Source organism: Neomonachus schauinslandi, chromosome 16 (assembly GCF_002201575.2).
Source record: "Neomonachus schauinslandi chromosome 16, ASM220157v2, whole genome shotgun sequence".
Taxonomy (NCBI): Eukaryota; Metazoa; Chordata; class Mammalia; order Carnivora; family Phocidae; genus Neomonachus; species Neomonachus schauinslandi.
Window position 1 is genome coordinate 18,783,045 of NC_058418.1, and position 19,983 is coordinate 18,803,027.

General features: G+C 42.7%; 1 protein-coding gene across 1 annotated transcript in view; it reads right to left on the reverse strand.

Annotated features, from left to right (window-relative positions):
- Positions 1-2,817: 2,817 nt before the first annotated feature.
- The window catches only part of DPY19L3 (dpy-19 like C-mannosyltransferase 3), a 67,612-nt gene continuing 50,446 nt past the window's right edge, over positions 2,818-19,983 (reverse strand). Inside the window, exons 15-18 of the mRNA XM_021701014.2 lie at positions 16,896-16,978; positions 8,755-8,887; positions 6,327-6,485; positions 2,818-4,942 (exon numbers count right to left, since the gene is read on the reverse strand). Of these exons, the coding sequence (XP_021556689.1) occupies positions 4,781-4,942; positions 6,327-6,485; positions 8,755-8,887; positions 16,896-16,978 (537 nt within the window). The 3' untranslated portion in view covers positions 2,818-4,780. The remainder of the gene's footprint in view (positions 4,943-6,326; positions 6,486-8,754; positions 8,888-16,895; positions 16,979-19,983) is intronic.

Below are 19,983 nucleotides of genomic sequence, written 5' to 3' on the forward strand. Positions count from 1 at the left end.
GGAAACGACAGATGTTGGCGGGGATGCGGAGAAAGGGGAACCCTCCTACACTGTTGGTGGGAATGCAAGCTGGTGCAGTCACTCTGGAAAACAGTATGGAAGTTCCTCAAAAAGTTGAAAATAGAGCTACCATACGATCCAGCAATTGCACTACTGGGTATTTACCCCAAAGATACAAATGTAGGGATCCGAAGGGGTACATGCACCCCGATGTTTATAGCGGCAATGTCCACAATAGCCAAACTGTGGAAAGAGCCAAGATGTCCATCGACAGATGAGCGGATAAAGAAGATGTGATATATATATACAATGGAATATTATGCAGCCATCAAAAGGAATGAGATCTTGCCATTTGCAACGACGTGGATGGAACTGGAGGGTATTATGCTGAGTGAAATAAGTCAATCAGAGAAAGACATGTATCATATGACCTCACTGATATGAGGAATTCTTAATCTCAGGAAACAACCTGAGGGTTGCTGGAGTGGGTGGTGGGGTGGGAGGGATGGGGTGGCTGGGTGATAGACACTGGGGAGGGTATGTGCTATGGTTAGCACTGTGAATTGTGCAAGACTGTTGAATCACAGATCTGTACCTCTGAAACAAATAATACAATATATGTTTAAAAAAAAAGAAGAAGATAGCAGGAGGGGAAGAATGAAGGGGGGGAAATTGGAGGGGGAGACGAACCAGGAGAGACGATGGACTCTGAGAAACAAACTAAGGGTTCTAGAGGGGAGGGGGGTGGGAGGATGGGTTAGCCTGGTGATGGGTATTAAAGAGGACACATTCTGCATGGAGCACTGGGTGTTATACACAAACAATGAATCATGGAACACTACATCAAAAACTAATGATGTAACGTGTGGTGATTAACATAACAATAAAAAATAAAAAAATAAAAAGAATTCCAGAGGTGAAAACAAACAGCATTTACCTCTTTGAGGATAAATTCTTCTCTTCAGAAATACTATAGCCCTGAGGTTCAAGTGAAACAAGTAAGCGGCTATCAAACCAAATTCCATGAAAAAATAAACTCCTATGACATTAGCAAGTCCAGCCAAGATCTTGGCACATTCATCTTTAAGGACTAGACTCCATGTAGCACATACTTAATACACTTTAATAGATGGTTCCTTGGTTTCTGACCTTCAAAGACAGGAAAAACACTCATCTTGTGTACTTTAAAAGAGCTTTATTTAGTATATAATCTCCATACAACTCAATACAACAAATTATAAAAGCTCTTTGTAAGATTTTACCCAGAGGATGTTAAATACAGAAAGTCAATTGCCAGTTGCCATAAGAAAGCAAGCTACTCTCATCTTAAAAGTTTTTTCCATCAACAGATAAGCACTCTCTTCTGGGCCAAAAGGTTGCCATATATAAAGCATTTGGGAGCGTATTAACCAAGATACATGATTTGAAAATGTTTTAATATCTTCCTATTAATTCCAAGATTTAAATGAAATCTAAAAAATGGAGTATTTCTATGTTAACTCATGTAGGATTTGGCCAAAGATAAGCTAAAATTGGTACATCTTAGACAAAGTTCACGTGGAATCAGAATAAACATTTTTAGTTAATTGTGAAGATGCAGACCAGATGAAATATCTACATCTTCCTTGCCCCACCCCACACACGCGCACACACACACGGACACACACACACCCCTAGCTGACCTCACAAAGTTCAAGAAAATCATCTCTAAGTGGACAACAGATGGCTTAGATAACACCTAATTATGCTCTTGGCTCTTATATCTGAAATGAATCCCTATTTCTTAAGTCTGTAATAAAAGAGTAACTGGAACCTTTCAACTGTAGTAGAATCTCTATTAGCCACTGTGATCAGTATCAGTCATTTAATGAAGTCATTTAATGAAGTAAGTAGATTTAAGTAGGGAATCATAACTTTAAAAGTATAATTGTCCATTCATTTGCTAATCTGCTGTGAAGCCAGGGTCTTTCCTTTGCAATAAGGGTTCAATGGTTCCAGTTCTAGGCTTGCATAAATCATACCTGTAATACGGTTTGGGTACATTTTAATACCTCTGGTCAGTCTAGATATTTTAAAGGTGGAGCGAGTACTTAAATCTATAAAGCAATCGAAGCTCAGAAATTTTCTTGAATTTTATGTTTTCCCAATATTTTAGAATTTTCCCAACCACACCTAATTTATTTAAAAGCAATTTTTATCAGCAACTCAACCTTTATCAAACCTTACCAAAGCATTCCAGTTAATGTTCACAGAAATAGCTTTTTCCACCCCGATTTCCTAGTTTGTGTTGAACTGTGTCCTCACAACAAGAAGGAGAACTGGCACAGAGCAGTTTGGCATTGGCACCGAGCACACAGCAGGGAGGGGACACGGGGAACGGCCGGGTCAGTCAGCTCACAGGACGGATGGAGACTGTTGGGGAATCTGGTGAGTCACGTAAGCAGAGGATCGGTAAGAGCACTTATTGTACTTAGAGGTTCTTCTGAATGCTAACTCTGAAGCAAAATCAAGTGGTTATTCTACCCATAAAAAAAAAGAGCCACAATCTGAGGTTATTACCAAATATTCACACAGCCGCTGTGATCTGTGTGGCGGGGAGCCAAGGCCCCGGGTGGCGTGCTCCGGCTTGGCAGAGGGCCAGGAGTCAGTCACTCTTCCTCTTTCCTCCTGTGGACTCCAACGAGAAGGTTGTAAAAGAGAAACTGATGAGCACTAAGAATGTTCAACATGATTTGTTGACAGACTTGGTCATCAGAAAAGAGAAATGTCTACATGGTCACAGTGTCTTGGAAAGAGCGTATGCATGGATTTTGTCTTGCAAGACTTTTTTTTTTTTTTTTTGGCACTTTATATTTTTCACTGAAGACTCAACACTCAGTGTCTTGGCAACAATGGCACCTAAACTAGGAGAAAGAGATCCCTGTGTGCCATCAAGGCGGTGATGATCAGTGTACAAATTTAAGTACATGTTTCTTACACTGAGACTCCACATACCCAAATGCTTAGATTAGTGCATATAGAGAAATAGTTAAAATAAAACCAAAATCTATCAGGAAGGTAATAGAGGGCTTGAAAAAAAAAACTACGTGGTCTAACATGTACCTTACATGTGCTTCGTTTCAATTAGGAGTAAGGCACTCGCCGAAGGAAGTACTGACCCATGCTGTCAGCCACACCACGCATGCATCATTACTGGCTTAATTAAAGTTTTCGTACTGATTACAGTGTTTTATTATTGTATTATCCTAAACTGCAGTGGTCTCCAACCTTATTACAGGATACAGGAAAGACATAATTCAGGAGTTTCAGCTGCATAATTTAGTAACCCAGCCAGTGTCAATTTTTTTTTATTTAAATAAGTTTTGATAAAAAAGCCAAGTATCCTGGAGTCCGACATGACAGTGTAACATTTCTTTCTGAATACTGTTTAATAAGTAGTAACTGAATGTGAAATAATTTGAACATGTGATATATCTATCTTGATGCCTAGGGTAATTTACTTCAGTACAACTGCAAGGAGAAACCTTTACATCATTTCCAACTGGCAAGAACAGGGGAGAAAGTTAATTTCATTACCCATCTTGATTTAATTAAATGTGCAATATGCTTTTATCAGCAGCTTTTACATGTCCCCCTCATTAGAAATTAATTATAAAAGCAATTATCAAAAACTTTTTGAACAGGTATACATAATCCTCTTTGTTGTTTACAAATAAGCATGACTTAGAGGCACTTGGTTACCTTTTAGTAAGAAAAACAGTAACACTACCCAGGCCCTCACAGTAAGATTGGAGACCACAAATCAAATTTGGTATGAAAATGCTCTCTGCCAAAAATACTGTATTAATGAATTAGTTAAGATAGAACATTTTAAAAATATTCAGACTTTGCAAGGTTCTAGGCTGTAAAAAATACAAAGGCTAAAAACAAAAAGTTTAGAAAATTTTGCAAACCCAGTAAATTTAAATGAGTAAGAAATGAAGAAAAATTTTCTTACTTGCAGGATAGGCTAAATAGTATCAATAGGTTTTAAAATAACACTAAACAGTAACAAAACCTGCTTGGCTACATCACATTTCTGCTCCTGTCACGACTTACAATAAGGAATTTGTCACACTTTCCTGTATCTGGCATTTAAACATGCACCCACATGCGCATACACACACACACGACACGTGACTCATATACTGAGGTGTTAAACTTTCCATTTCAGACAGGGCACAACAAAAAGTTTTAGATATGTACAAAGACCTAACATGATTTTTTAAAAAAATATTAAAAGCATGACAGTTGGAAAACATCATAGAATTTTTAGGTAAAACAGGATGATAAGGAGTTTTGTAAAAAGCCATCCATTGGTCTTCACTAGTGAACCAACACTAAAGAATTTAATTATGCATCCCCTTAATTCGATTCCACCATAGCTGTCTGAAGTCAATTAACAGTACTTCAATCCTGAACAGCCTCTGGATTTCCACCATGATGTGTGGCTGCTCAGGCCACTGTGGCCCACTTAGTATTCTCCCCAGCAACGAAATTCTAGACCACTCCTAGAAAGTTGAGAAGTTTAGGCTAAAGAACATTAATGAAACAAGATAAAAAAGACAGAAGCTTGTGTAAGATACTTTCAAGGACAGTGACGCTTGTGTAAACATCTCTACAACTTACTCACATCCCAGCATTGTGCTACAGGCTACCTAACGACATACGAAATGTTACTGTTGGTTTCATTAGGATGGACTTTCACGTATCAAAAATAGAGGTTGAACAGAGAGCTTGGTTACTTGTTTCTCGACAGCTTGTAAACGTGGAATGTTTTGTTCTGGAACACTCTAGTGAAGTATGCTGTGTAGGGTGGCAGGTTTCTCTTTATCTCTTCACAGAAGCGAGGGTGGCCCGCAAGTTTCAAATCGGGATCATTCTCTCCTGGGCCATCCATCATCTAAAGCCAAAACAAAACCAAATACAATTTGGGAGAAATATCATATTTATAGGAGACAAGAGAAGTAGGAATAGGTGTTGGGTTTCTTTGAGAGTGGTATGTTAGGTGAACACAAATTGTATTATTTCAATGTCAGTGGCTACTTAAAAGATGATCTGGTCCAACTTCCCCTTGGAAGTATACATCAAGGCTGAGGAGGGGAGCTGAGTGTAACAGGATGATCACCTTTAATGGCAAAGCTAGAAGAACTTGGATCTCCTTGTTCTTAGGAATGTACCACACTGTCGCTCTCACAAAAATGAAGTACAGAGAAGAATGACTATGACCAGAGGAAATCCTCCAACTCATTAGTTAGAAAAAATTAAACACAAATCAAAATTTAAATGCATGTCTTTGGTCTGTTATCCTCTGAATTCAAGACAGTTGGGCAAAAATTTGAATCTCATGTTCTCTTTCCCCCGGGTTTATTGAGGCGTAACTGACAAATCAGACTGTGTATGGTTAAGGGATGCAACCTGATGGTCTGATTCACATAGACATGGTGAAATGATCACCACAATCAAGTGAATGAGTACATTTGTGTTGGTCAAAGGACAAACCGGCAGTTATAAGGTGAATGAGTCCTGAGGCTCTAATGTACAGCATGGTGACTACAGTTAAAATAAAATACCCTATACTTGAAATTCGCCATGAGAGTAGATCTTAGGTGTTCCGAATCTCCAATTCTGTACAGTCAAGTTTTTTTTTTGGGGGGATTTAGGCCAGGTTTATCATTTTTTCCCATTCATTTTTTAAAATATCTGTCAGCTTTTATACCAAATAATTATAGCACACACCACCTCTTAACGGATGAAAATCTTCTGCTTGCGCTGATCTGAGACCTGGCATAGCTCTAAAAACATTTTCCTCAGAAGGAGGAGGGAGAAATAGCTTGTTCTTCTGCTCTGGAGTGGAGGCTTGGCCGCAGAAAGCCATCTCTGTGGCACTGTGCCCATGGACAAAGGGGACAGTGACAGGAGCGCCTAGGAGGTAAGCCCCACTGTCACAGTCACACTCACGTGCCAGCCAAAATGATGCTTCGGAGCGTAGGTTTTAAAAGGTCAAGGTTTTGTTTCTGATTTTAACAGCAAAGCTTTAAAAAATGGATGTTATGTAGAGCCTCAGGATACAAATCAGCTAAAGACAGAGCTGCTCTATTTGACATGAAGCTCCCGCATCTGTCCCCTCAGCAGTCCCCACGGCTGTCACTGAAGTGCCAGAGCCGGGAGTCCCACAGAATGCGGAAGCTGGGTACTCGATTCATGCCATCATTCTGTAACGTACAGAGGTTCAGACTGGACCCCCGTCTCCAGGAGTCCCGCCCAGGACGAGGGGACAGGCTTACGTGCCCATTGGCGACGTCCAGCAGGTCCCGCAGCCGGCAGCCCCGCTGGTGCCTTCGCTCATAGCAGATGCTGTCTTCCAGGATGACGTAGTCGGCGCCAAAGGACCTCAGGAGGGCATGCACGTCCTCTGGGGACCTCTTTGCATAAATCTGATAAACCTGCACGATGAGAGGAAAGGGGAATAGGGAAAAATGCCACTCAACTGCCAGGAAGTTAGTGGAGGGGCTCTAATGCAGTAGCGTCCCACGGGGGTTGTCTAAGACCCAGACACCTGTTTCCGTGCGGGCCACTCCCTCATCCACAGATCTGCAGCATGCGGGGGACACTGCCAAAACAATACTGTCATGACTCAGCCTTGAGAAAAGGAAGGGTGAGGCATGCTGCATACATTTGGATTTAGACACCCGACAGATACGGATTTAGAACTATCACTGGGAGTTGTTCATTGGTAGGTGCCAATTCTAAGGCTGCTTCCCAAAGGTAAATAACATGGTGGAGTAAATGAGACTCACTCTCTACCTTTAAAAAGATCCTTGGATGAAAAGGGTCCGTTAAGCATGATGGTGCAGTTTGGGGCACCTACACTTGTCAGGAGCCCCAGCTTCTGACAGCAGCAGCTGTGGAGAAGGAGCGCCACAGGTCCCTGGTGCCAGGCTGGTTGGTCCCTGCGTGAGCAGCAGGAGACCCTACACTTCTCTCTCTCTCACCCCTCCCAGAGCAAGAGCACCTTGTAGCCCCCAGCGGCGGTTCAGCGGGAGGCACGTCCTTCCTGCTCATCACCAGCGTCACATCCCTTCCGTGAAGACACAGATGGCGAGCACCCTGTGTTCTGCGACTTGGCAGCAGGAGGAGGCTATGTGTCTTGTGTGTGTGTGTGCACGTGTGTATGTGTGCGGGGGGTGGCGGAGACGGCTGCTGACTCCTTTCCGGCACACTGATTTCTAATGATGTGGCTCTGACTGAAGAGACGGGGTGCTGAGGGCCAGTGTGCCCGCATAGATGGGCGCTACGCTAGGCGGGTGGTCTGCTTCTGCTGCTGACGCCGTGGGGCCATCCTGGCTGGAGCCCAGCAGCAGGCCTCACGCCGAAGGCGTTCCCACGACTGCAGAAGGGCACCAGGACCTTCAGGACGTTAGTTCTGTGAGAGCACAAAGCTCGGTCCCCAGACACGGACGGGGTCCCGGAGGTGGTGGTGCGTGGAGGAGCCCCCTGTGCACCTGCCGTGGCTTCTCCGCCCCTCCCCCGAGTCCCAGCCACACAGGCCACCGCCCTGCCGAACTCTGGGTCTGGGGAGCCAGGCACCCTCCCTGCTTCCTCCAGCTAACCTGGGGGAGATCTCGAACACTTGCACCAATTGAAAAATTCCCATTTTAGCAGGACCCTAGGTTCAGATATTCTCATAAAATCCAATGGATTTAGTAAAAATCATGTGCTTTTTTAGGCTAGTTAAATCTCAGGCCAAAACAAGACTTTTCAGCAAATTTTCAGCGACTAAGATTAAGAAGTGACTGATAGAAAACATTAAAACGTTTGAAGCCACCGCTGGGGAAACAGGTTGCCTCCTGCACCGCTGACTGGAACGTAACTGGTATCCTCTGTACAGAGGGTGACTTAGGACGGTCTGTCTCGCTCAGTTACAAACGCCCATACTCTTTGCCCCGGCGCGTCCACCTCTAAGAATCTGATGTGCAGAGTCATACGTATGCAAGTCTACCATTTGGAACATTGTTTACATAACTTCAAAAGACAGGGAAACAACCCCAATGGTTAAATAAAATATGCTACATTTGCATAACACAATCTCTGTAGATTTAAAAACAAGAAAGCTGTTAATATACGGATTTGGAATGAGCTGCAAAATATATTAAGTGCCAAAGAAACCAAGATGTAGTATGTGACTTGTCTTGTAAAACAGGGGGAAAAGAATATGAATACGGGGCATGTGTGTATGTATACACATTTGTATATCATAAAATCCCTGTGGAAAGATATACAATAAACTGGTAACACTGTTTGTCTCCTGTGAGGGGACCCAGTAGCTGGCAGAGGGCTGGGATGTAGGCTTTTCACTAAGTTCCCTTTGGTTTATTCTGAAGTTTGAACCATGTGGCCGTATTACCAATTAACACACACATACACACACGCACACAACGGTCCATGAAATAAGTAACCAGTGTGCCCCTACTCCTTTTCCTTCCTTCTCCGATTCAAAAGCTGACAGCTTTGTTCTCAAATGCTCTTTTCGGTACATCTCAAGCTGTTTTTCTTCTGTGATTCTTCCAACCAAGGGGAACATATATGGATGCCTGTAGTGGACGTGGGGCAGGGCAGGGCAAAGTCTAGGCTCAGGAGCCTCCAGCCCCAGGGGCTCAGGCCCGACTTGCTCTGATCAGCTACAAGACAAGGAAAGGCCGGCCGGGTCCTCACCGCTTTGGTCCGCTCCCTCAGGCTGTTGTCTTCGTAGTGCGGGTGGTTGGTCAAGGTCCTTCCTGTGCACAGCTTGACTCCGGCCAGTAACTGCATGCTCCCAGCAAACACGGCCTTCCTTGGAGTGTGAGAGCTGAAAGATTTCAAGAGTCTGCATTAACCTCACAGCTAAGATCTCCTCACAGACAACAATGAAGACAACATCACACTCCCAGATTCACCCAGCTGTGTCAGGAAGGGCTGAGACTTTGGGAAAAACGCAGGAGGTCCCTTGACATTTGCACTCAAATTGTTCTATGAAACTTCTGTTTTTGACAATGGTTGGGAAATTTCTTATTCACTGTTTTGCTGGGTTTACTCTTACAACGAATGGTCTTAGGATGTGGGTATCTCCTGGCTCGAAGTCTTCCAGGCTAAATCCCATAATCCTCTCCTACTCTTTGACAAAAGAGTCTGACAAAAGAGAACTTAGAAGACGGTCATCACGTTTTGTATTAAAGTTAACTAAAGGGCTGCCTAGAGTAAAACAAATTATAAAGCCAGAAACTGCAGCTGATCAATTCCAACAGTTTCCTTGTTTTTGTTTAAAACCAGAAAAAAAGATCACAGATATTATGATAAATTGCTTTCCAGAAAAAAAAAAGAATTTATAAAAACAAAAGAACACAGAAGATTCTGAGAAAGCAAGTAATTTATTACTCAGTATGGGGATATACACCATTTCTGCTGTGGGAACACAAGTATTTCCTATGTTCCTTTCCTCAGTCCTGATTAGGAAAGTCTAAGGAACGTGGGGGAATACGGGCACTCTCATATTATTAAATCATGACCTCGCTCCCCGTGTGCCACTGAGATGCAATTCTCTGCCTCCCCGTGGGGTGTGAAGGACAAGGAAGGAGGATGAAGGAAAGACTCCTCGATTACAGTAAGAGCATTTTTCCTTTTCCCTCTGGAAAAGAATTTTAGGAGTGGATTTTCATTCCATATTTTTGGGAACCTGGGAGTCCCTTGCAAACTGACAAGGTGTCAGTTTATTGTGAAGAACATAAGCGCCCTTCTACAGACTCTCCTCAGTGCGGCGCGTCCTCAAGAGGCCCACTGGGAGCACCACCGGCCACACGTGCCCTTCCTGTGCTCAGAAAGAGGAGTCTCGGCCTGCCAGGGGGAGTGAGAAGATGGACAGTTTTGAGAAGGAGTCTAACTGAAATTATTAAAACGCAACATGCTCTGTAGAAAGAGCTAGAGCAGGCTGTCCTCCTCAGTGTTTTTGGAGGTCAGGGCAGAGACTTACTCTGGTGCTACATTTCTAAGAGAGGCCGCCATCATATTCCCATATGGCACGAGGATGTTCCATGCACTTCAGTGTAATGCTAAGGTAAGACTACAGGGTGAATGCCATCCAATAAAGGCCTCAGGATGCCTATGAGTAAGACATCCTACAGTTTAAGTTGCAACACTTACAAATAATTTACTTGAAGAACTCAGGCTTTTCTAACAATGACACTCTCATTCACTTGGATTTCAAGGAGCTTTCTCAATGGGCACCTGGGGATGACACATAACCTGCATCCCTTCTTACTCACGCCAGAGCCCAAGGTGTGGATTCCAAGAGAAAACAGTTTTTAGTTAGCTTGGCTGTGCTCGGTAGGTTGTGAGCGTTCTAACAAGCAGACCCAGGAGCACAAGAACAGACAGATGTTTGCTCTGTCCCCTTGAACTGACGGTTTACAGGGAATTCTTGGTATCTAGCCCCCTGTGGTCAGGGGGACACAAGGGTTTCAATGACAACATGTGAAGGTGTAGTGCTCCTTAGCGGGAGATTTTACAAATACTTAGTTTAATTCAACTGACCCTTATTAAACACTTAGTCTGGGCCCCAGGCCTGGGCCGTTCTCATCATAGTGTGTTAGAATTGCCAAGGACGAGTAAGAGCGGGCAAATACTAATTCAAGAAAACGTCAACGTTTTTCCAAGCCAGTCTTTCTTTTTGTATACTCCTAACTGGCTTAAACCATTCCACTGCAATAAATAATGCAATAATGCCGCATATTAAATAAATGCCCCACAGTGCCTGTCTTTGGGGCCACTGACCTGAACAGATGCAGAATGCAGGAAGGAGTGAAGTCTGGTCTCCCTATCCGGCAGAGCGTGGGGTAGAGGCGAGACCTAACTGTGGCTGAGCTATCCTGGTTTCTGCCTAGAGGGTGCCCAACTGGTCTTCCTACACAGCTGAGCTGATAACATCCATTCAAATCTTCAGACTGTCTTAGCATCACCATTTTGAATTAGAACAGGGATCAGCATCAGGGAGATGCACAGAGCTGTTGCTAGTCTACATTTGTAACTGTGGCAGACACAGATGACTGTTGTCTATTCATGGCTCATGACCAAGGTTTTATCTCCCTCCCTGGACTCTGACCATACCACTTGTATGAATTACACAGTTCACAAAGGTTTAAAATGTCCCAAGTCCTGAACTGCTTGCTGGGGAGTTAGAGAGTTATTCTTTATTCAAACTACAGCACCGAGGGCCTACAATGTGCTGGGCTGGCAAAACACCGTACGGTGATAACCTGGCTTCGAGAAGCTTACTAGCTAATAAGCGAACAGAGCCAGACTCAGCTCCCACTACAGGCAAGCACTTCCGAATAAACAAGTAGTTAGTCCAGCACGTATTTACTAGCACTTTCTGTGGGCCTTTAGCTATCCTGGAAACAGAACTACACAGGGTGCAGTCCCCGGGAGAGCAGTCATCTCCAGGCAGAGCAAGGTGATGGGTCCCATGACTGCTGAGAGGCACTGAGGGAAAAATGAAATAAACTGCTCTCATTTGCGACATGTTTTAATGTTTGGCCTCACTAGTCAGAAGTTTAAAAGTAATGTAATCTGTTTCAACTGTTGGTGCAACAGTCTTCTGGATTGTTCACAGAGTCTTTCACTAAGGTCCTTGGTTTTATTTTAAAGGAGCAAAATACAAGTATCCTAATGCCTATCAAATGAACTAGAAAGACTACTTCTTTGAAATCTACTGACTTCCAAGCAGAGCGGAGATGATGTTTATTTGCTTTCTTCTACTGATTCGGTTTTCTGTGCTAGCCCATAGTAAATCTGGGACATTTCACTGCTACTTTAAATATTTAAGTTTACCCATAAAGCAAATGCAAAGTAAAACAAACAAGCAAAGTGGAACAGAATGAAAAACAATCACACATTTCCTGAACTTTAAAAACCTAGATTCACTGTGTTTTATATTTTCTGTGGTAAACTTAACAGGCAGAGGGGAAAGGCATTCTTTGTCCTTAACTTAAAACATGCAGTGTGGCAGGTGTAATGCTTGTTCTTCTTCCTTCCCAGATACTTCTGCTGACACAGACCGTGGTCTGTGTCTAAAATAGCTAATGTGCTTTTAACCACTGAATGACACTTCTCTATTATAGAAAAACAAAGCAATTTTTACCAGTGTTTGAACAAATGATGTATAAAATGAAAGGATAATTTGTTTTTATAGCTCTCTGCCAAGCTCTATAGCAGGCTGCCCAACCTGCAAACAATTTATTCTGTAAGAAATGTCACTAAATAATGACAAGGACTCACAGGTCAAATGGATTTACATTACATAATTTAAATGTCATTCCAGGAAGACCTGATGGCATTTTGAACAAATAATCTCATTTATTTTTGAAGCTCTAAGCTTCAACAAGTTAATTACTGTTGAACTAATGGGTAAACTGAGCATTATAATATAATGTGTGAACATTTGCTTTATCTACACTTCAAAAATTTATAGAATTATGCAAATACCACAAAATGATTCATTAAATATAAAAGAGGCTTATAGGCATTTAAGGTCTGAACTTAACCTTCATCATATTTAAAATATCCAGTAATTCTTTCTGCTTTGATAAAATGCTAAGGAAGTTTGGGCCATTTTCTTCGTCCCATTGAGAAAATATTGCACATGCTGGCTTCATCACTGAAAACAGACTACTGCTAGTAAAAACTCCTCTAAAGCCCCGTAGTTAAAATGTCACATCTCAAAATATTCAAATCTATAGGAGTGTTTTTTTTTTTTTTTTAAAGATTTTATTTATTTGACAGAGAGAGAGAGACAGCGAGAGAGGGAACACAAGCAGGGGGAGTAGAAGAGGGAAAGCAGGCTTCCTGTGGAGCAGGGAGCCCGATGTGGGGCTCGATCCCAGGACCCTGGGATCATGACCCGAACTGAAGGCAGACGCTTAATGACTGAGCCACCCAGGCGCCCCATAGGAGTGTCTTAACTGCAAAACGTTAGAGAAGAATTTCAGGAACCGAGACTGAAACACTCAGAGGTCACAGAAGAATGAGGTATGAAGCCTGCTGTTGTGGTGTTTGGCCTCGTGAAAGTAAATGTGCTTCCTAGTCACAGAGAAGGCCCAACAAGTACCACCCCGGGCTTGCTGAAAGCGATACCAGAACAGAAAAAAAAAAAAAAAAAAGAAAGAAACCCAACAACCTCAAAAAACCAAAAAGCCCAACATACCAGGTTTTTAACCTTTGTATTTGGGAAACATTATCAGCAAAAAGGAGTTAATATGAACATGGCACTTAATCTGGGGGGAGCAAGGTGTGCAGCCCGTCAGTGTCACGTGGGAGGCAGGTGACCAAGTGAGCGAGCACACGGGTGGTGCTGCGGAAGGGGTGGGGTGAGCGGCCTCCCAGTTCTCCCAGGGAACGTTCTGGGGCTGATTTCAACAAAATGTCCTTGCTGGTTAATGAGGAATTGAATCTCAAAGTGTTCTTAATTTATACTTATATTTAAATCTCTACTCCAGGGGCGCCTGGGCGGCTCAGTCGGTTAAGCATCTGCCTTCAGCTCAGGTCATGATCCTGGGGTCCTGGGATCAAGCCTCACATCAGGCTCCTTACTCAGCATGGAGCCTGCTTCTCTCTCTGCCCCTCCCCCCACTCATGCTCTCTCTCTCTCTCTCTCTCTCAAATAAATAAATAAAATCTTTAAAAAAATAAATCTCTAAGGAACTAAAGATAGGACATTTCTGTACAAAAAATTAAAACTTTAAAAATATTTCAGTTGAAACCTGGTAAGCCTCTCAAAGTCTTAAAATAGAGTCAACAATGAGAATATGGAAAAAAAAAAAAATGAAGACAATGGCGCTGAGATGAGGCTCAACATTTGCCCTAGCAAAGAGGCAGTATTAAAATGGATGGAGGGGCATCTGGGTGGCTCAGTCGGTTGAGTGTCTGACTCTTGATTTCAGATTAGGTCATGATCTCAGGGTCATGAGATCGAGCCCTGCATCAGGCTCCATGCCCAGCATGTAGCCTGCTTAAAATTCTCTCTCTCCATCTTCCCCTCCTCCCACCTCTCTCTCTCACAAAAAAAAGGACGGCCACCCCATTTACACATTCATCATCATGTCCTATATATAGCTGGTGCTCAGTAAATAGCTGTTTGATTGTATTCGTAAGTATACAAGTTCAGATATAACTTCATGTATTAAGGCTTTCAATATTTTCACAGAAATCTAATCCTCCCCGGTATGGCCCCTCTCATATTAATAAGTGGTATCCTAATGGAATAGGCTATCTGGTTAGCCAATAAAAGGTCATACCCGAGCCCCTCCAAAAGAAAAGAAAAGAACTAAGTCCTGCTGAGGTGATGGAATCCTTCAATTCACCCTCCAACCCCGAGAAGCCCAAGTGAATACCTGGCAAGACCTAATCCCCAAACGGAAGCTCAGGGTCCCTGGAGCACAAGAGCGATGCCGAAGGCCGGCGCTAAGTACACGAAGCAGAGACCGGGACATGGCGGGTAAGCTTCCTCTCAATGTTTCACACGGGAGGTGCCCTGTGCCATAATGGAGGGTCACTCGAGGTTCCCCTAGAGTTTCTGCAGGTCACTGTTTCTCATCCTGATGCATCCTCAAGGGCAGCCATCCTTAATGGAAGGTGACTCCCCACCCCCGTCTGTGCTGCTGGCGGATGGCCGTGGCATTGCCACGGTGGCTGGCTGAGGACAGCAACAGGCCAGGCCGGGAGAGGGAGGCGTTCCTCACTGACAGGGCTGGGTCCCCAGCGGAGGCCTGGGGGCGCCCTCGGACAATTGCAAATAGACTTTCGGACACACGCCATGTATCCTTAGGCCATAGCCTGGTCTCCAGCCCAGCTCTGACCTACTCATGTCATGGGCACACGTGACTGATCAAAGTACTAAAATGAAAGCTGAAGGTCAGAGTTTATGTTTCCAAAACAGAGGAAGTCAAGGCGAGTTAAAAGAATATTAAGTACATTCCCTTGTGTTTGGAATTGAAGGTGACAGACCAGAGCTGATTTAAATGTTGATTTAAACAAATAAATTTTGTGGCTAAATAGACTCTATTTTGGCATATATTCATCATCACTTAAGCTTATTTCACAAACATGCCCAGCAGCTATTTTTGCAAAAACAATAATTTGGATTTGAAGAATTTTAAGAGGAAAACAAGCAGGATTAGATCACAATGGAACCAACATTTTGGAACAATACAAAGCTTTCCAGTTGCTGAGGATTTTTTAAAAAGTAAAAAGAATATGTCTCCATACAGGGAGAGGACCTTGTTAATGAAAGGAGAAAGTAAGGAACAAAGATCGCTTTCCCAAATGAGAGAAATAACAGACTAACAAACTGTCTTCTTTACACCTGGAAATCTCTCATCCACAATTTTTCAGAACAGAAACTTTAACTTTCTGTGAGGACAAGCACAGAAATAGAAGCTCTACAGTAAGTACACCCAGGCCGACACTGCCAAACCCGGGATCTGCCAGGACGCGTGTTGACTGACATTACAAGTCATTCCCGTAAGACTGGGGAGTGGAGGTGGGATGTTTACAACAATGATCTGGGTAGATCTGCCAGAACCGCCGGCTTCGGCGGTTTCTACAGAAAACATCAGCCTCACCTTCAGATGTACGTGTCATAAATTTCCAGCTGACTACAGTTAATGCAAAAGTAATTAGCTTTTCTTTATACGAATAACCCTCTTTCCCCATACACAATAAATACTGAAGGAATTATTTACTCCATAATTGTCTGCCATGATTTAAAGTTAAATAAATAAATAAAGACAAAGCCCTGCTTCATAATCTCAGCACTGGAAATAGATGAAAAATTATACTCCCTGCATCCAGTCAAAGCCAGTCTGACATTGGGACCAAAGCCACATATATATTTTAGACATAAATCTCTATAAAACCCATGTATTGCACTCAAGAGACCTAAGCTATCAAACATTTACCATCTCTTAATACACAAGCGGTGCAAACTATACTGGTTAGTCAACATTAATCACGAGTTAGTGCCAATATGGCTACTAAAATTCTAAGTAAGGGATGGAGACGATTCAGCCGATGCCTTCGGAATATGTCACACAAGATTTGCGACATGTATTTACATGTGAATAATTACACTGCTGCTTTTTGGTTACGAAGCAGGGAAATACAGTAGTACAGGGCACAGGAATACTGCTCTGGGTAGAAAAGTTTATATGTGCTGGTGGGAGGCCGGTTTCACGAACACAGAGTTCATCCTGATGCCGGATGCTGAGGCAAAGCAACAAAACGCAGGCAACAATACGAACCAATATAATGCTAAACACGACGATGTTCGAGAGAAAAGACTTTGTATTTTCAGTTTCCTTTAGGCCTAGGCTTGGGCAATATACTTCGTTAAAATGAAATGTGCACGGAGTTAGTAGGACTCTAACTGTGGTTTCCAGTGTAATTTTTACATGATTAACAAGGAAAGAATACTTCCATGTGTCAGTAGTCACAGAAAATCTGAATGGTATTAAAAGGAAAGCAACAATAAAGGTGAAATTGGCCAAGAGTAGAAAGCTTTCTTTCCACAGCTGTCAGTGGCCTGGAGTACATCCTCCAGCTCTGTTTTCCTCTCTTTGTGGGGTGTTTCCCTTCTTCATGAGATTGTGGTTAGAGAGAATATTTCTTGAATGGAAAGAAATTATTTCCAAATACAGAGTTTTAAAGAAAAACTTGAAAATGAATGTTATCTTTACAATTAGATTCAGAAAAAAGAAAACACCAAATGAGGTCTATGGTGACTCTTAAAAGGCACTTTACATTTTAAAGGTTAAAAAAAATCCTCTTACTTAATCCAGTTCATCAGCTCCACTGTGTCTGGATCATAGAATTCTCTCAACTCGGAGAGTTCATCCATCATTCCTGGCCAGAACTGAAATTAAAAACAAAACAAAAACAAAAACAAAATCCACCCCCGCGCCCACAACTATCACTAAGATTCAAACGAAAGAGGAGAAACTGCATAGAACTTGCGAGCTAGATCAACAGGACAACAGCAGTATCAGAACGACCTCACCTCCGCAGTCCGCCCTCCTGGCCTAAGCGAGCCAACGTCTGAGACCAGTCCCCCAAATTATCTTGAGCCAAAGCTGCTCAGGGCTAGAGGGGTTGTCAACTTTTTAAAAAAGAGCTTTTATTTGAGGAAAAGTAAAATGCTGTCGTATGTGGTGTTGATATCTAGGCCAACGTTAATTTGGGTATCGGGAATGGCAACCACGAGGAAGCTCACAGGGTACCAGCAACTCTGACTTCCATCGCGCCATCTACCCTTCAAGACAGAAAGTGCCCTCACAAGACAGCACCGTTGTGGAGCTACAAACGTGCTCTGGAACACAGAACCCCCTTCATCCCCGCAGTTACCCAGGGAGAAAGTGGACACAGAAGGCGTCATCCCTACTGCTGTTCACTTTTTATTTTACTAGTCAGGAGACGCTCAGGGAGATGACCTGACCAGGTCAAAAGGGGCAGAGCTACCACTTGAAACTGGACTCCAAATCCAGCCCCCTCTTCACTGTGATTACAGCGTCTGCACTGGAAATCTGGACAAATGCCTCGATGTATTTTAATGTAACTGCAGGTACAATGGGAGAAAAGAGTATTTGGAAGTAGGACTGTCTAGGAAAATCTGGGGCATTTGAATATTCTATTTATGTCACCAGTGCCTCCTACTCAACTTGAGTTAGTTAAGGTGATGCAGAGAGTGTAAACATCCCACTCCGGGTCCACGGCTTTTCTAACATAACTGCCTGTTTAATTCAACAATTAATTACATGTTCACTGCTGTATCCAATGATGATTGGCTAAGAAGCCTTGATCATCTACATACACCCTAGGGTGAAGAGCAGAATTCCTATGCTGGAAGAAGGCCACTGCCAATGGGTCTGTGCTTCATTAATGTGGAAAATGGAGTAATTGTACTTCAGAACCACTAACTAGAACCAGAGCGGCGCCCAACTTGTTGGTAGCTGTGCTTCAGCCCTGTCACTTTCTTATCTTGTATTCTCATCTTCGGCCACTTTTAGCGCTCATTCTCCTCTTGTCCCCTGGGTGCGTGAACCAGGAAAACTGCTGGTGATAGAAAATCAGCACTTCTGGCTCCGAGTTTTAGAAGAGATGTAAATCACAGGGACTCAGTGATAACCTGTGTAATATTTCAATTATCCCTACTAACTTGGATAATCAATAGAATGCCAACTTTTTAATGATATGTCCTCATTCTTTTGGTATAAAACATATGTTGAAATCTATGAATTCAATGGATATTAGGTATTTTTCTAGCTTAGAAGATGCTGTTGTTAATTCTGAAAATGTTCAAATCTAGTAACACCATCTTGTGATAAACTTCTTAAACAACGTGAAAATAAGTGTTGGATTAACTAACTGCTGTTTCTAAATGATGTGAGATTTCAGCAATGCCAGTAAGTTAATCAACACGAGAGTAGTAATTTTATTAAGCTCCTGATTTTAGAGTGAAGTACATGCTTTTCCCTTTTAAACAGGATTGTCTTAAAGAGACATACAGCAAAATTGCTACTATCAACAAGAAAATCGGAAATCCTCATTACAATTGCTCCATAAAACTCAAAATCAGGCTTTGAAATACAGGAGTTCATTTTACTTGCAGGTAAATCTGTTCAATAGCTGGAAAACAGCCTCAGTTTCACGGTACTTCTTACTATACATAACATCTTAATTGTCTTTGTGATTTTACATTTTGAGAGGCTGGACTATCTAGACTGTTTTGTACTGTGAAAGCTGGATGCATTGGGGTTTCTTGTACTGGGAAGGGCAATGCTGATGCCAGGCCAATCTTTGGAGGGAGTCTTCCGAGTTACTAATTCTCTTATTCAAAGAATGTCTACGTAGATTTCGTAAAATGATGGTTTTGGTGCTATAACTGTTTTTGTTTTTTGTTTTTAATAGTAACGTTTTTCAAGAGGGGCGCGTGGAGGGATTTTGCCCCACCCCCAAGGGGATGTTTCCCAATGTCTGGAGATTTTTGATGGTCAAGACTGGAGGGAGGTGCTGTTGGCACCCAGGGGGTAGAGAGTAGGGATGTTGCTAAACATCCTACAACACACAGGACAGCCCCCTACGACAAAGAATAATCTAGCCCAGAATGTCAAGCCCTCTGCCGAGAAGCTGAGTTCTATGCATTAGCCCCACCTAGAGGGCCGAGGAAAACACACATTTCTGGACTCCACTCCCAGAGGTTCTGATTCAGTAGCTCTGGTCTGGAGTGGGACCTGGTCTGGATCTGTATTTCTAACAAGTTCCCAAGTGATGCTACGCTGCTTCTCTGGGGACCACACTCTGGGAACCAGTGCTGTATAGCTCAGTTTATTTCTTCTATACTCTCCTTGCTCAATTTTACCAAGAACAAGAGATTTAAGTCCTCAAATAGCTGTAAAAAAATCAATAAAATGCCAAATACATAGCTGAGACCTAAGCACTCAGCCTACGCACAGAGAGACTGTGGAAAAAAGACTGATAGTGTGCGTCCGTCCTTAGTGAGAGACAAGAAGCATGATGAACTCAATCTTTTTCTTTGAGGAGGGTGTTTTATCATTCAGAACCAATGTGGAGAGGTCAAGGTACCTCATTCATTTTTAAACATACACTCTGTTTATAATCTTTAGTTGTTGCTTTCCAGAGGTTTTAAACAAGTTTCATTTATTTAAATTAGAGCAATAAAATTCCCAGAGGCGGGGGGAAGAAATAACCTATTTCTGTTTTCCAGTATCTGAGTTAGCCCAGTGCTCTGCCTGCAACAGTAGATGCTTTGATAGACAGGAACATGATAGAGCGTAATTTTCTGAAATATTTACAGTAGAATCATCCAATATAGTGATTAGCAAACATGATTTTTAGCCTAAA